The 16,862-nt window shown below is 43.4% G+C and overlaps 1 protein-coding gene across 2 annotated transcripts in view; it reads left to right on the top strand.

Moving 5' to 3' along the window:
• Positions 1-16,862, top strand: part of klf12b (Kruppel like factor 12b) — an 89,128-nt gene that overhangs the window by 60,285 nt on the left and 11,981 nt on the right. For both annotated transcript variants that reach the window (XM_019882338.1, XM_019882339.1), the window contains 2 exons: positions 4,063-4,145; positions 10,820-11,345. In XM_019882338.1, coding sequence (XP_019737897.1) covers positions 4,063-4,145; positions 10,820-11,345 — 609 coding nt within the window. The remainder of the gene's footprint in view (positions 1-4,062; positions 4,146-10,819; positions 11,346-16,862) is intronic.

The following is a 16,862-nucleotide window of genomic DNA, read 5'->3' as shown; positions in this document are numbered from 1 at the left end:
CCCGCCCACTGGCTATCTCGCACACACAGAGCGTACTGCTGATGGACAGACTGCAGTTCACGGTCGCATGTGCAGCGAATGCACTGATGAAGACTATTCGATGCATTGTTTGACTACTTTAAGCAAAGAAACCGCTTCGCGGGGCCTGCGATGGAGCAATCGGTCAAAGTATTTCGACCTGACCTCCCTCCATTAGCTCGTTACTCGGCGTGAGGCCTCCCTCGCCACTGTTTGCACTTTGGTCATTGCGGTCACAAGCAGCGGCATGCGCTGGCCATTGATTTCCCCTGAATAGCTCGCTGCAGGCCAGTTCATTATGAGGGTGTCCACACACCGCTGGATTAGTGGGACTGCGGATGGATAGAGTGGCTCTTTCTCACAATGCATTTTCATTTATTGACTAACATGAATACATTTGAAGACGTAGACGTAAAATGATCATATTTCGGGATGCAGTCATGATCAGGGAAAAGAAGCCATGTACTTTTCCTGCTACACTCCCTTCACTTGTTCTCTTCAACACATGGCTCGAGGCTGGACTCTAGCCGATGCTCCACCCGCTCAAATAGTTACCATGGCAACGCTATCGGGGCCTACCAAGACCTGAAGCCGAAGGACATGCTGGACAACAATACAATAGCAGCACACCCAGGGTACCTGAGGGACTTAGACCTGAGAGGGAGGTATATACATGTATATGTGTGTGTGGGTGTGCAGGGAGGGGTTTGGAGGTGGAGGCGGCAGATTGAGAAGGAGCAAATCCACCCTCCCTTCTACCGCTCTACCTCCATCACACACACAAACACCACCAGGATTAGTCTTGCGCTGGAGAAGTACTGGACGATAGGTGGCATTTAATCAAGCCCTTTGTTTCTGGATAAATTAGTGGTTTCGTGGCTCCAAAAAGGATGGCGTAATCCTTGTCCCCATTCAGCATTTCAGTTCAGATCTATTTGGTGAGATATGGTAGGCCTGTTCTGTGGCGTTACACTGATCAGTACAGTTTCCTGGGACATGGATGCTTTGCAGACAGATCATCTCTTTGCTGCTGTCTGTTTATTGGTCAGCTGTCACATGCCGGCCTAACTAAACTTAAATTGACAATTAAAAGGGAATGGACCTAGCCGGTCCCTGTCTACACATTATGTGGTCGAAACGCATCCCAGATGTCAGGATTTAACAATAATTGTACTAAAGAGAACCAAAGTCGATAGCTATTGTGGTTGAGTTTTCTGAATGAATGTGAACATCGCTTCACACATTTACATCAGGACATCGGGAGTTTATCCGCCTTTTCATTTATTTCCTGATAATACCCGCAAAGAATTCTCATCGTTTAGCTTCTTTGTTTCATTAATTGTCACACTATTTACAGTTGTGTAGCAGACTTAGCAGTCCGACCAACATTCACGCACACCAACACACCAGGCCCAACTACACTGAGACAAGCTGAACCGATCTGCAGTATGTTTTTAGGGAATGCAAACAAAGCAGTCCAAGTGGTTTCGGTGATAAGTCAATAAAATTAAGCCTTTCTGGTTCATTTATGTGCTGTACTCTGTATATGAACGAAAGCTTCAAAGTTTCACTGAGAGACGATTCAAAGTTGTACCATACGGAGGCACGTCAACCTGAACTGTGCGATTGGTAGAAACATGACCTTGCATGAGTTGATTTGCCCCATTGAGTCAATCAGGTCAGGAAAGCATCAACACCATTCATCACCAACTGAGGTTTATTTCGTGTAGTGCAACAGACATGAAGGATTAACAGCGATACCACATGGAGCCGACTTGCCGTGCTTGTGTTCTTTCTACACGTCTGCTAGAATAATAAGAGGGCTAGCTAGTTGCTACCTAAGGTCATCTCCGACTGAGGGGGATGTGGAATATACATTGTTGTTATTGGCTCCATTAGCTTTACAGTAGCAGTATTTACAGGCCACCAGGCAGAGGCTGAGTGCTCGCACTGGGGGCAGGAGAACGTTTGTCTGCAAGTGTGTTTGCTGCGCATTTGTAATTTTTTTTTTCCCTGCCTGAATGACACGAGTAACCGTGACCTGGCGGTGGTGTTGCAACAACTGTTGAGTAACAACTTATACAAGGCAGTTATTGTCCGTCAGTGAAAGACGAATAGGCTCGCGGCAGCCCACCAGCCGGCCGAATGTCTGAGTTAAAACGGCATAATGACTCATCATAATTCATGTCAGCATTTGATCATCGTCAGAATTAAAAGTATATCATTGGACATCTTGACATGCATACATTTGTCACTGAAAAGTTCAGTTTTTATAATATGGGTATTAAATTTACGTCTGAGTGAATTTGAGTGTCTGGAAATGTTTATCACCAAATTATAAGAACGTTACACATACAACAGACTGAATTGTTGGTACAGTGCTGTTTAGGATAGAAAACCACCAAATAATTACCGAAATATATTCAAACCGATAAAAGTGATAATAAAAAAAAAGTTACTGAAAATGAATGAATAAAATCCAATTACTGTTTTCTTTCATAGTCGAACAGAATCATTTTGTATTTCAAAATAAATGAAACCAGCTCTTGCAATAATTATGGTACCCTTAACTTAAAAGTGTATTTTTTCAAGGGTCTCATCACCAGAAATAATTTCTGTCATTCTGAATGAGACTTTTAGCACATCACAACAGGTATTTTTGGCCCACTATTTATGAGCCAAGTGGTTGGATGGCTGTCTTCTCCAGAGTGCATTTTTCAGCTTCTTTCACAGACATCCAAAAATGTTAATAGGACTCTTTAAAATAGTCTGAAGTTTTGTTCTTGGCCATTCTTTTTTTTTTTCTTTTTTTTTTTTAATTGGCTCTGTGTTTATATCTTTATCCCATTGAAAGTCACATGACCTGCAACTTCCACCAAGTTTTCGAACCGTGGGCAGCACATTTCACTCCAGAATGTCTTGATAGTCTTGAGATTTCTTTGTACCCAAAACAGGTGCAAGGCATCCTGTGCTGGATTTAGCAAAGCAGCCTCAGAACATAACTGCGCCTGCTGTTTGTTTCAGTGGTTTCAGTGTTCTCTTCTTTCTACAATGCTATCATTGCTGAAATACATTGAGACAAAGACTGGAATTTGCTATAATGCATTTTGACAAGACACAATTCTTCTGGGCTATTCTTCTTGTGATGTTTTAAATCAACATTTACAAAAATCATGTCTATAATGTGTGGATTTTTTTTCCTCTGCATTTTTTAAATATGCTAACATTATGAGCACCAACTGCCAATTTATATTAGCCGTTCCTAGTTGTTACTCCCAAATCAATGATTCGACACATAGATGAATAGATGCGTAGATTGATCAATTGATAGATGGATGTGTGGCAAGTATTGTAGAATACATCTTTATATACACCGCTTTATATTATTGATGTGTATTATTAGGGCAAATTTTTCCTACTGTGCGGGAAGTAAAATTCTGACTTTAGGACTATTGCTTGTATCATCAACACATGCACATCAAATAAAATCAATTAAATAGAAAAAAAAATTAAATTAAAAAATCAGCACATTTGCTAATTTTACATTTCAGACAAAGATAGGCTGGGCAAAGACTGTGGATGGCCAATGTTGCCCAGAGGCCAAAATTTGCCCAGGTCTGCCCTAATCCTAATTTGAACCCCCTAATGCTATCTGCAAAAACCTCAAACCCAAATCCGAACGCTATCACCCCCAGTCTAATATTTGCAAAAGTTTGTGAGACCATCCAGTCATCCTGTTTTCTCTACCATTTGTTCAGTTCGTGCTCATGGTAGTTCATCAGACAAAAGAACTCCCTTTCTTGGCTGCAACACCGGTTGATTGCGAACACAGTGACAATTGATCCCATGCGATCTCCACGGCAGTCACATAAGGGAACGGCAACGCTAACAGTGGGTTCAGTTTACAAAATGCTGGTCTAGATTTTAGCCTTTTAGGGTCAGAAATCAACTCCCACTGTTCCTCTGTTTGTGACAGACAGATGTGTTTACTTCTTTGCAGGTCCTAATTCAACATGCTAAAACCTCCTGTTTGTCACTTCACAGGCCGCCGAAGAGACAGGATGTTAATGCTTGACGGAATGCCTGCAGTCCGAGTCAAAGCCGAGCCCCTGGAATCGGAACAAGGGGTAAGCGAGCAGTTGTTTTCCAGACGATTCCCCATTTCCCTCACCCCCACACCCCGCCCCCACCCCCTCTTGCTTTCCTCTCCGTCGTTCCTCCTCCCGGCAATGGGCAGATAATCACTCCCAGGCCTTAGCGAGTGAGACAGCAAGCGTGGGGGCTCTGAGGAGTGGTCGGAGAGCATGGTAGTGAGGAGGAAGAGAAGGCGAGCCACAGCTGGGACAGGAATGCATTACGAAGGAGGAGGTGGTTAGGGGGCGATTGTTTGGGAGTCCTTACTAGTTGGGGGCGATTGTCAGCAGAGATGCTGGGTCACATGAGAAACTCAGAGTCTACTATCTCTCCCCATCTTTATGTTCTCCCATTGATCCTCCTCTTGCCCTCCTGTCTTACAAACACATGAATAATCTTCCTCTTGTGTGCACAACATCCAACGCACAAACAAACGCAATCCTCCTCTTCCTCTGAAGAGCACTATCACAGCTCCATCTCCTCCTCAACTCCCCCCTCGCTCTCCCGTCGCACCTTCTATTGCCAAGTATGAATCACAGACGCAGAAGTTAAACGTCGCAATTCAAGCCTTTCGCTAAACTCCCATCGGGCGCCGTTGTCTTTAAAAAAAAAAAGTTCATTCTTAGTTGGGTCGGGTTTATAACGATGTTACCTCACGCAGGCTTTGCATGGCCCTTGTAGAGTGTCAGGGCTCTCTGGTCCAGCATACCTATAAATAAAGTGGTCTTGTTATGGAGAAGCTGTTGCTAGGTTACAGGGGCTTTGTGTTGCTGCCACAGCTGTGTGTGTGTGTGTGTGTGTGTGTGTGTGTGTGTGTGTGTGTGTGTGTGTGTGTGTGTGTGTGTGTGTGTGTGTGTGTGTGTGTGCATGCCGCGTGTGCAGGTCACCACATTTCTGTAATAATGATGCATTAATGCTCAATTCCTTTTGATATAAACTCATATTTGTGATGCAGTACCTTTTAAATCTCTCCAAAAATCACTTGAAATGTTCTTTATACACAATCTAAAATGGAGCAGAATAAATTATCATCTTGTGAAATATTTTTTAACGGAAGAAATGTTGCAGGTGGCTAATGCATTGTGAGGCCCAAGCTGGAAAAGTGGCGCAAATTCTCAAATATCTCACATGCACTGCGGAAAATGTAATTGTACCAACAGATAATGTCCAAATTTAGAGGGTTTCTTTGTTCATGAGTTGTACAATGCCAAAGGATTTCCAACAGAGCTCAGGATATTTTTGGTAGCTATTAAATGCCTTAATCGTTTACATAATTCCGTCGATGATCTGTCCTATACGTAAACATAATCACAATTCATTCCACTTAGTAGTCAAGCAGTCTGACTGACTTTGAATGCGCCTCATTATTCCTGTGGCTCAAAAGATTGGTTCCGCTCTTGAGTTTGTTGTGGGAGGGTTATTTTTCAGAATCAGGAGTGATATTGATGATCTTCCAGGTATTATGAAACCTTCAGGTGATCATGGCAGGCATCTAAAACAGGCTGGATAGGGGATCTCAAGGACTGGACTTGGGCACCCCTGGTGGAAATAGTGAATGTCAGAATGTTTGGACAGGGGTGTGATATCGCTGACCCAACACTCATTGCGTACCGGGAACGTCGCATTCCGACAAGTGTTTTGTACATCACACCAGTTGCTGGCGTTGACGTCATTAGAATTATCTGGTCCCAAGATGCCGTGTTGCTCTGGACAAGCATCGAGTTCCCGACGATGCGCCTTTATAGGATTTGGTGTTAAACGCTAACACAGTTTATCGCTGAGTGTTCTGTTACGCAGGGCTTGACAGTACGCCCCATATGCTCGTAAACTTTTCAGTGCGTGCGGGTAAGAATTTCATCCGATTGCACTGGCGCGAGTGCATGTTTTAATGTTCCTACTGTTCCATGGGCGTGGTTGGAGGGGTTGTACAGCGAAGGTACTCCAACTCGACTGCTCTGTCAGAGAGCGCACACAAGGCGGAAACCCATGTACGACACGTGCCATGTTAAATCCTTCTTGTATAAAGATAAAAAAATAAATATACAAGTCTGGATATGTACTTTCCCACATTGACCGACGCCGAACTTAACGAGCACTATTTGCTTTATAAAAGACGGCTTCGGATTCAGCTCGCTCCCATTCACTGAGCTGCTCATGACTCGCTCTGCATCTTGGCATCAGAGACTGCGCGCTTGTCATCCAGTTTTCTATGTTGAGTTTTAAATACTGTTAGGTATCACTGTTGTAAAACACAATATGTACATGGCTGTTTGGGTCTCCAACTGTCAAGCGGTGCTGCGAAACTACGTACACAGCTTTCTTGGCTTCTGTGTAAAAACCCAAGGCAGATCAGATCTTCTGATAGGACTATTCTGTGGTATCTCTGTGTCAAAGAGGTTATTTGTTCCTTGGTAATTTTGGGTGATACTTGAAAAACCAATGCATGATACCAGTGAAGCATCACTTGGAGTCACGTAGTCAAGATGAAGCAGAGGTCATTCGTGTGTGCATGTTGAATGGGAAGAACACAAGATCGTTGTAGCCAGATGGGTTATCTTGGGTCTTGTGGTCACATTTAGTCGGTACTACTTGCTGATAAGAAATCTCCACATCTGAGCACTTAAGTATGGCAGCAGGTGGTTCCTCTCCGGGTCTTTCTGGGCATTCTGTTCCCTACCGTGCCTCAAGGCTGTTGAGTCTTCTGAAGTCACCCTCCATTCGTGCCGCGATGTCAATCTGGATGCGACCTCAAGCGGCTTTGAAGTGCGCCGAGATCCAATCTCCCGCCCCCAAATGACTGCGCCTCCCTGTTACAGGGCAGACAGGCCGCGACAAAAATGTGGTCTTCATTTGGGTGGCAGGGAGCCAAGGCTGGAAATATGGCCTGACTCGTTAGACCCTTCCTCTGCAAGGGGCTGAAAAATGGGCCCTGCTAACCACTATCCCCTATTAAAGACAATGGCAGCAGAACTGAGACAAGTAGGTAGATCGAGTACATCTTTGTGTGTGTGTGTGTGTGTGTGTGTGTGTGTGTGTGTGTGTGTGTGTGTGTGTGTGTAGAGAGAGAGAAGGGGGGTTGTGTCTGTCAAAACAACAGCGGAGGTGTTTTCATTTTTCCTGTTTCTGTCGCTTGATTTGAATGCCAAGTTTTTGTTTTTGTCAGTGGACAACAGATCCTACTGAAGAATCAAATAATATTGTTTGTCTTTTTTTTTTTTTTCAAGTTCTGAACTACTGTTATATTAGTGACTTATTGAGCTGCATAATACTGCCGGAGTTGTGCCATGGCATAGCTATCAGCCATAAAGCTGACATCATGTATGATGGACTTACAGTATTTGGGAAAATAGTCAATAAAGACTTCTTCAATAACGACAACTTTTTTTTCAACCAGGAGACATCCAGGAAACTACTTGCGAGTGAATTAGCTGAACCTCTGCTGAGTGCAGCATGTTTAAACAAAAAAAAAGTCCATTGTGTTGTGTGCTCTTTGTAACCTTGGCCATTGAATGATGGGACGTGAGGATCTCCTGTACTGTATATAAGGTCAAAGATGTTCATTAGTTGATGCGGCCCTGAATTATAGATGGAATATTAAATGTCATGAGCACAATCATACACGCCAACACAATTCACAGGGGCATGGCCAGAAATTTGTCAGTGGGGTGTTGGCCCTGCGTGCGTGCATGCATCCTTCTTTATAATACCGTTTTGCCATTTTTATTTTTATTTTTTTGCCAGTGTATTGCTTTTGTGTGCTATCTCATAGTTGACTTCTATCTCAAGCACTGAATCGCCAGCTAACAGCCAATGAGATTGATCAATTGTCACCTACAGCCAACGTTATTTTGCATATTGCGATCAATGGCTCACTCATTCACATATCTAAAAATCACAATGACACAAAAATCGTTTAAATCCTTACAATTTTAAACACTGCTTTTAACAGAGGTTTGCTCCTGCTGGTATTATGAGTGTGTGTGCAAGATTGGTCTAAGTGTGTATTTTCACTGTGGATGGTTTGGTAAACAGTGGTTTTTCGACAGTGTTAATTGCTTGCTATGGTGTGGAAGTAATAATTTTGACTGATGTTCTCTTGAATGTTCTTTACTTAAGACATTTTATTTTAGATTTTGCGTTCAGATCAATTGAATAGATATTCTTTAAATGTGCAATGAATCAAAATAACTTGAGGCAGAGTATCAAGGCGTATAAGAATCCTGCATCCAAGTGGAAATGGAGGAAGAATTACAGGTATCAAGTTTTCTCCTAGCTGCCCAAACGGGTGGGCTGAGACCACTGGCCGACATGTAGCTCTGCCCCTGAAAAGTCAGATATTTTTCTTCATAAATACAAACTGTACATTTTCCTTATCACCTCCAACCATTTGAACTGGCATGATAAAAATCCTATTTAGGCCTATGCAGAGTAATACTACTACAGCACTACAAATAGTTGATTTACTGGTACTGGTACTGGTCCAAAATGCTTTAAGGTGGTTGGGTTTCAAGGTCATAGGGGCACATATTTAGTTTTTGGGAGAATTCTTAGTGGGTGGTTCTGTGAAGCGGACCATATCCATACGCCATAAACCTTGACCCGACGCCGCTGAACCCCAGGTGAACCCGTCCAGAATGGTGGCGGGGTTTGTTTTTCACTGGCGAGGGCGTTATGGAGTAAACAAGCATTTTCATTCTATTCATAAGCTCGTAACATTTCCTGTAGGCTGAGTATACAAGCTTGGAGTATAAATAGTAGGCTACTATAAAAAAAAAAAAAAATGAACACACGCTACTTGGAAGACGGGGGAAAAAAATCTGAATTCACTACTCGCAGCCAGCATTACATAAGCAGAATGAAATGTGAAGTGGGGGTGAAAATCCATGGCGGGGCACATTTTTCATAGCCGGCTTTTCCTTCTAGATTTAATAAGCTTTACGCGTCCGATTAGTTAAAAGAAAAAAAAATAAGTGCCATATGAGCTCCCTCCCCAACGGGCCTGTGAAAGGCCTCACTGTTAGGATCATGACTTGTGGCACCCCTCCCACACGTGACACGCTCTAGACAAAGATCACTTGAAATACCCAAGACGGCTTTGAGGGGAAACAAGTTTGTGATGCGTTCAGGGTCACATCGGAGCGCCAGAGTTACAGCGGGGCTGTCAGAGAGAGAGAGGGGGGGAGAGAGAGAGAGAGAGAGAGAGAGAGAGAGAGAGAGAGACACGGGCAGGAAATTGAGCCCATATGATGTTTTTTTTTCCACAAAGGAGATTTAAGAGGAGGGGGTAGGCAATACACAGAGGCACATTTCTGGGGGAGTGATGGAAAACAGGAGGAATTGAGAGGCGGAACAACGCAGGGAGTGAAAGAGAGGAGATGATGAAAGGTTACAAGTGCTGAGTGACACTATCTTTATTATGTCGCCATGTGTTTCTCAGCATTTTGGGCATTGCCTCAGCGAGAATGCTATCGCTTTTGCAGTATGTGCACATCGAGGTTCAATGTTGCCTCTCTGCCAGTCGTCAGTTGAATTCATCATCAAACTCGTCGTAGTAAATTTGGTGCACAACATGATTCCCAGTTTGTCAGACATGGTCATTTCAAGACCCTTACTGATTTTTGCCCCCCCCCCCAAAAAAAAATGTTGTTTTTGTTCATTACTTCTCAACTAACCCTCCAAACACAAAAGGTCATGGTAAGAAGACTATTGATTTTTGGAGGAATCGAAGCATGAGAGCAGATGAAGAATGTGTGTGACATTTATCTTCATTATGTTATTTACTTTTTCCCGTAGTTGGTTTAGGGTATATGTAAAGTACAGTAGAAAAAAAAGATGGCTTACTATGCAGTACAATAGCAAAAATCCTGTTAGTTTTTAATGACATTTGACAATAGAGTCTCATTTGGTGCCAAGTCTTTGCCGCACCAAAGATTCATTTCTCAACTGAATGATTTCTGAACCATGATGGTTGGAGTAGATGGGATGAAAATTTAGGTTGCTTTTGACCTCTCTGCCAGTCAAAAAAAGTGTCAATTGATCTTCAAACCGGCATAATTAGATTACTCTTAATTTTGAATCAAACAGTGTAAGAGGTCAATTTCTTCTTTAATTCGATGGCTTTTTTTTTTTTTTTTTTGCAAAATATCCAACCTATGACGTTTCAACGGTCAAAGCTGTGGGACATTTCTTCTCATCCATCCATTTTCTGCAGCTATGCTCCTCATTAGATTTCTGTGAAAGCTGAGCGAGGGCAAGAGGCTCACACCCTGCACTGGTTGCCGATCAGTTACAGGCCACATATAGACAAACAAGCATTCTCAATCTTATTCACACCTCGAGACAATTTTGAGTCTTGAGTCAACCTAACACACACACATACACACACGTTTTGGAATGTGGTAGGGAAGCCTGACTGCTCTGATAAAACCCCTGCAAGGAGCAAGAGAACATGCATACTCCACACAGGAAAACCGAAGTTGAGATGTGAACCCAGGATCTTTCTCCTGTGGGACTGCTGTGCTACCCACTTGCCTCACTAAGTCTCAACTGATATTCAAACTTTCAGTGTTTCATACTCTGTCACACTCCTATTATATGAGATCCAGTTCCAAATGTTTCAAGAGTGTTTCAATTGTATTTCTAAATGAATGCGTCTCTCCTTCCGCAGTCACCCAAAGTGCGGTCTTATTCCGCGATGGACGGCGTCCCCTTCTTTCTCAGCAGAGTGAAACCCGAGCCTCCGGAAGACCTGCTGGCCCACGACCTGCACTTCCACACGCAGACCGAGCCGGTGGACCTGTCCATCAACAAGCCTCGCCCCTCTTCTTCTTCCACCACCACGTCATCCTCCTCCCCGCTGAGATCCGCTTTTTCGCCGTCCTCGCTGTCGTCGTCGTCCTCTTCGTCCTCTCCGTCGGTCATTACCTCGGCGGCGTCGGTGCTCTCGCCGGGCCCTCTGGTTGCGCCCGGGATGAGAGGTCAGCCATATTTGCACATCCTGCACTCGGTGCCGCCGCCTCCGTCCAGCCCGCTGGGCCTGCAGGGCGCCGGAAAGCTGAGCAGCCGTGTTCACCGCATCCCGGTGGTGGTGCAGTCGCTGCCGCTCATGTATACCACGGCCATGCGTTCGCCCTCCAGCCTCAACAACGCCATCATGCTACCTCTGCTGGACGACGCCAAGAGCCAGGGCAAAGGTGAGACCAGTGTGCTGTTTAGTGCTAAAAATATTTGTGCCTGTGCAAATGAATGAGTCGAGCCAAGGAGACATTTTATTGAAAACAGTTCTCCGGTGTCTTAATGAAAGGTCTCTAACTTTTCCGTCAAATCACCCCTTTGTAGGAAGTGGAAGGGGCGTTTCTGTCTCATGCAAGTGCAGAGTCTGACTTTTGTTACCATGACAACCCAGGTAGAGCCAGAGCATGTGGTGTTGCGAGCTGCTACTCAAAGTTGCCAACTCTGGAACTTTGTCACAACAATTTAGCCAACAAACAAAAAAAGATTCAACTATGAAATTAAAATAAAACTCTCAGTGATGGGCAAGAGTCGACCAGATGCATCGTGTCATTTCAACAATATCAACACGTGCAAGATAATTAGCCACTGTTTAACACAACTAAAATACAAAAGAGTCACGCATGCAGGTGTAAAAAATAATGACATCACTATCCAATTAAAATAATATAACAAACTGCTCACGCTTCAATGGTGGTGTTCACTCCATATTTCACAAGTGTAAAAGTTAAGTGAAAGGTTCTCGAATAAAACAAAGCTAAAGACGAGCACTTTGATGATGCATTTGCAATTTTGATATTAATAATTTAATAAAACAAATGGAACCAGTCATGCTTTGACAATTCGTGAGGGATTATTATTCATTTAATGTTTTTATCTGTTATGCCAAGTATTAAAGACATTTTGTAAATGACTGTAACTCCACAGCTGCACTTTGGCGACACATGACAAAATGGACTTGGTGGATTTCACATGCTCAATTATCGAAACTCTTCCAGTAGAGTTCAGCAGTGTTGCAGCACAACACTGAAGGCGAGCAACACGAATATTAAACTTTCCCATATCATGTAAAATCTCACAAATAACGATCACTTAGAAACTGTGAAGTCTGAGACTTAGCAGGGGACACTGTACTCACTCTTAAGTCCAAGGATGCGTGCAGAAGGACATTTCCTGCATGTCTGCCTGATGAGTCTTCACATAAATACGAAACACCTCTGGTCCTAATATATTATTCTCTTTTTATTGTCAAGTTGGCCATGAAAATGTACAGTGCTGTGAAAAAAATATTTGCACCCCCTCCTGATTTCTGGATTTGTTTGTTCGATCACACACAAAGGTTTCGAATCGGCCTGACTTTTTGGCTCATCAGTCCACAGAATTCTTGGTCATCATCAAGATGTCTTTCGGCAAATGTGAGACGAGTCTTTGTGTTCTTTTTGGACAACAGTTGTTTTCGCCTGGGAACTCTCTGGTGGATGCCATTTTTGGCCAGTGTCTTTCTTATGGTAGAATGGTGAACACTGATCCAAACTGAGGTCAGCAAGGTCTCGAATTCTTTGGATGTTATTCTAGGTTCTTTTGCAACCTTCTGGATGAGTCGTCGTCACACTTTTGGAATAATTTTAGCTGGTCGACCACGCCTGGGAATGTTTGCCACTGTTCCAAGTGTTCTCCGTTTGTGAATAATGACTCTGACAGTGGTTTGCAGGAGCCCCAGAGTCTGAGAAATCGAACTTTCCCAAAACTGTCGTTAGTCACAGTTACTTTGTGATTTAACAAGGGAGGGGCAATCACTTTTTCACAGAGCGTCAGAAAGTTTTGGACTTTTTTGGGGCCTGAATAAATTTGTCATTTGAAAACTGCATTTTGTATTCCCTTTGGTTGCCTCTGAACACCAAAACTTTTTTCACGGCACTGTAGGTATGTAGTGAGCATCCAGGGCAGAGACAAATGTTCCAGTGTTTTTGAAAGACAAGGTTTTTTGTTTGTTTGTTTTTAATGTAGTGTACGCAAACCTGGCGACCCACCATTGTGTTATAAAACCGAGTTCAGAGGCCATCTCTTGAAGCAAGTATCATGGAAGGACCTCCCAAAATGATTACGGTACATTTAGGTTCAAGGATCATGTTTTTTTTTTTTTTTTTAATGTCAGGAGAACCAGAAAGGCAATATGCGAAGTTTGCAACTCAAAGATAAGAGATATCGGTTACTATAAACCCCCAAAATATAGGTAAGCCTATATTTTAGCTTATCAATGACCTCTCCTTCATGTTGGCTGTGTGTTTAATTGAGAAAAAATTAAGGAATCGAGAGTACAGAGGCTGGAATGGAACCATGAAAAAATGTATTTGTGAATATGCTAGTTACCAACTAACGCCGGTACAGATATTGAGAGTAAAGGGGCTAATGTGTGTGCAAATGTGGCTGGGCAAGATTTTATGACTTGACGTGTTTAACCCAAGTAATAGCTTGACTCTTTAGAAATTTAGTGTAGAATTTTTTTTCCCACGATACTTTGGGCATTGCTTGAATCTTAAAGTTGATGGTTTGAGCATTACGTACACCGTAGCTTGCGCACATGCGACTCACTCCTACATTTGATGGTAACCTTGTGTCTTGCGTCAAACAGCGTGCCACAACTTTGTGTGTGTTCTGCTCTTGAGGACCCGCTCAGGCAATGATGCTGCCCTTCAGAGGTGAACAAGCTCTTAGGTGCTGTTTGTTGCCTTTTATTACAGGTAGCAGCAGCAAAGCAGTAAACATCTGCAGCACTTCCAATGTCGTGCAGGGTGTGACTGCTTCTCTCTCTTTGGGTGGGGTTTTTACTGCCAACCACGGGGAGGGAACCGACACTGGCCGCTCTTGTCCACCTCCCGCACCATACACAGAGCAAGTGTTCATTTTTCTAAAAGAGGCTGCTTTTGGTCACATCCTGCAAGGATGGACATTTAGGCTTCATGCCCGTGCATGTAGCCTACTTGCGAGCATACGAACAGGGGTGTGTAATTAGTCTGGGTGGGGTGATCCTCAGAGATACTTGTGAGTTTCTGAGGGAGAAAAATAGGACGGGAAAATCAAGACTTGCATAACAGGGTGCGGATCCGTATTCGAGATGGGTGGCACTCGCGCACATCACACACAAGTACACACATGAACAAAGCCAAGTTGACATAATACAGTATAAAATAAACTGATGGATTTAGTCACTTAAAGCAGTAGCAGCCAGTTGACAGTTTAAGCTTAAAAAAATGCCCTGACAAAGATAAGAATGCACATTTTTGATCGACTGACACTGTCGGAGAGGTGCTGAACTTTGAAGCCACCAACACAATTTGTTCTGAGACACTGGAAGATCTCAAATTTGTTTCAATCAGAGATCATTTTAGCTACCCATACCTGATTTAGAATTTGAGTATGGTCCCCTCGGAAGAAGAAATGTCGTTCTCTTAAAACCTCAATCAACAGATCGATAAGATGCAGATAATTTTTTCAGTAACATTTTAACATTTCTGACAGTCATACTAGTGTATAAATAAGTTAACTACGGTTGGAACGATAACATGAAATAACATCTTAACTTTAATGACAACTGACATTAAGTGTGAGAAGAAAAAAAGTGCACCAAATGGATCGTTTGATACTGGCTAAAATGAGGTCTCCTAAGGTGTGCTGATTGCTGGCATGGTACCTCATGCATTGAAAACCCCCTGTAGAAGCTGTTCTTTCTTTTGAAAAAGCCAAATTTACCTTGGTTGCTGGCTGAACGGAAGTGAGGTACAATCATAGCTGGCGTGCATGACCCTGATTCGAACTCTGAAGTTTAAGGCAAAACAGCGAAACAAAACAAAAAAGAACAGCACACAGAATAATTTCCTTTGATGCTGTCTGAAATGAGGTCTAGTGAGGTGCGCTGACAGAACGGGTTATTGACGCCGCGCATTTATGATCCCTTGTTGAGGGTGCTTTTCTTTTAAAAGACACTTCCAAACTTCTGTCCCATTTTTAATGTGCTTTTTTTCTAATTTCAGTGGCCATCAATTGTAACCTACATTGAGTTTTGCGATTCGCTGGCTGGGCCGGTACCTTTCCCCAGCAATTGGTGGTGGTCTACTGGACACGCTCATATCATGAAATAATATCACACATACAGCACATGTTAAAGTGATGAAGCCACATATCCGTCTGCATTATTTATGTAATCGGATATATGATTTACGAACTTTTTTTTACGCCACACTGGTAGGGGGGGTACGAAGTAGTGGTCGTAAAGAATGCTTAAAAGACTGCAATTTACAAGGTGAACTTCTCCAATTGAACTTGATTAATAAACTGTCTTTCATATTCATTCAAGGTTCATCTGCCTCTATTTTAGCATAACATAAAACGAAAATATTTCTTTTTCATCGATCGGATACTTATTCATTCATTCATTTTCCGACCCGCCTATCCTCACAAGGGTCGTGGAGGGTGCTGGAGCCTATCCCTGCTGTCTTCGGTCAGTAGGCGGGGGACACCCTGAACCGGTTGCCAGCTAATCGCAGGGCACACAGAGACGAACAACCATCCGCGCTCACACTCACACCTGGGGACAATTTTGAGTGTTCAACCAGCCTGCCATGCATGTTTTTGGAACGTGGTAAGAAACCGGAGTACCCGGAGAAAACCCACGCAGGCCCGGGGAGAATATGCAAACTCCACACAGGGAGGCCGCAGCTGGAATTGAACCCCGTACCTCTGCACTGCGAGGTCAACGCGCTAACCACTGGACCACCAGGCCGCCCGATCTGTTATTGTTTAGTTTAATAGAGATTATATTATTGTGAATGGGAAGAGTAAAAAAAGTGCTTATTAAATCGCATTTGCAATATTGAGGTGAAAAAAAATCACAGATTATTGTTGAGATTCATTCAATTGTATGAAAAACCAGTAACTTCCAAAAATGTTGGATGGCTGGAACGGATGATTGGCATTTCAATTCATTTCAATGGGGGCAATGTATTTCCTATGTGAGCAAATTGAGTTACGAGCTTGGAACGAATGAAACACTTTATTGAAGGTACCATCGCTTTTCTCCAAAGGCGGAATTTTTGCTGTTGTACCTAATAAAGGCTCTCATAAATGTAGCACACCATGCATTAACTATGCGAGGGAATAAATAAGTATTCACCCGAAAGCATCTCCACCTATTTGACTCACTCTAAAGCCGATGACAGCAACACAACAGGGTGCAGTGATGCAAGTCGAATGAAAAGCTTTCAACATTGATACAAAAACACTTTGCCCACACCCACATCCACACGCCCACAAGTGCGCGCACACACATACACACGCACAGGTCGGCCATCCTCTTTAAGAGAGGGCGGATACACTTCCTTTTCACTGCTGCCTCCCTGTCTCCGGCAGCAGGTTGCCATGGAAACAGGGCATGACTGGAAACAACAGGAGCGAGAGAAAGAAAGGAAAGAAATGTGGTGATCTGCCCACCTCTCTCGCACTCCTCCTTTGTGTCCCTCGCTCAAAATACCCCCCCTCCCCTCCCACCCGCCCTCAACCCGCCCCCAACACCTACCCGAGCTCCCCCCTTCAGATTGTAGAAGTAGAAAGCTTTAAAAGCAGTCACTACTGCTTTATTTGCTGCTCTTATTATGGGCTGTAATGGCTTCAGTGCCATCCAAGAGGACCCTTGATAGCTTTGA

Source organism: Hippocampus comes, unplaced genomic scaffold (assembly GCF_001891065.2).
Source record: "Hippocampus comes isolate QL1 unplaced genomic scaffold, H_comes_QL1_v1.1 scaffold111, whole genome shotgun sequence".
Taxonomy (NCBI): Eukaryota; Metazoa; Chordata; class Actinopteri; order Syngnathiformes; family Syngnathidae; genus Hippocampus; species Hippocampus comes.
The sequence above is the reverse complement of the archived record's forward strand: the minus strand, read 5'-3'. Positions and strand labels throughout refer to the sequence as shown.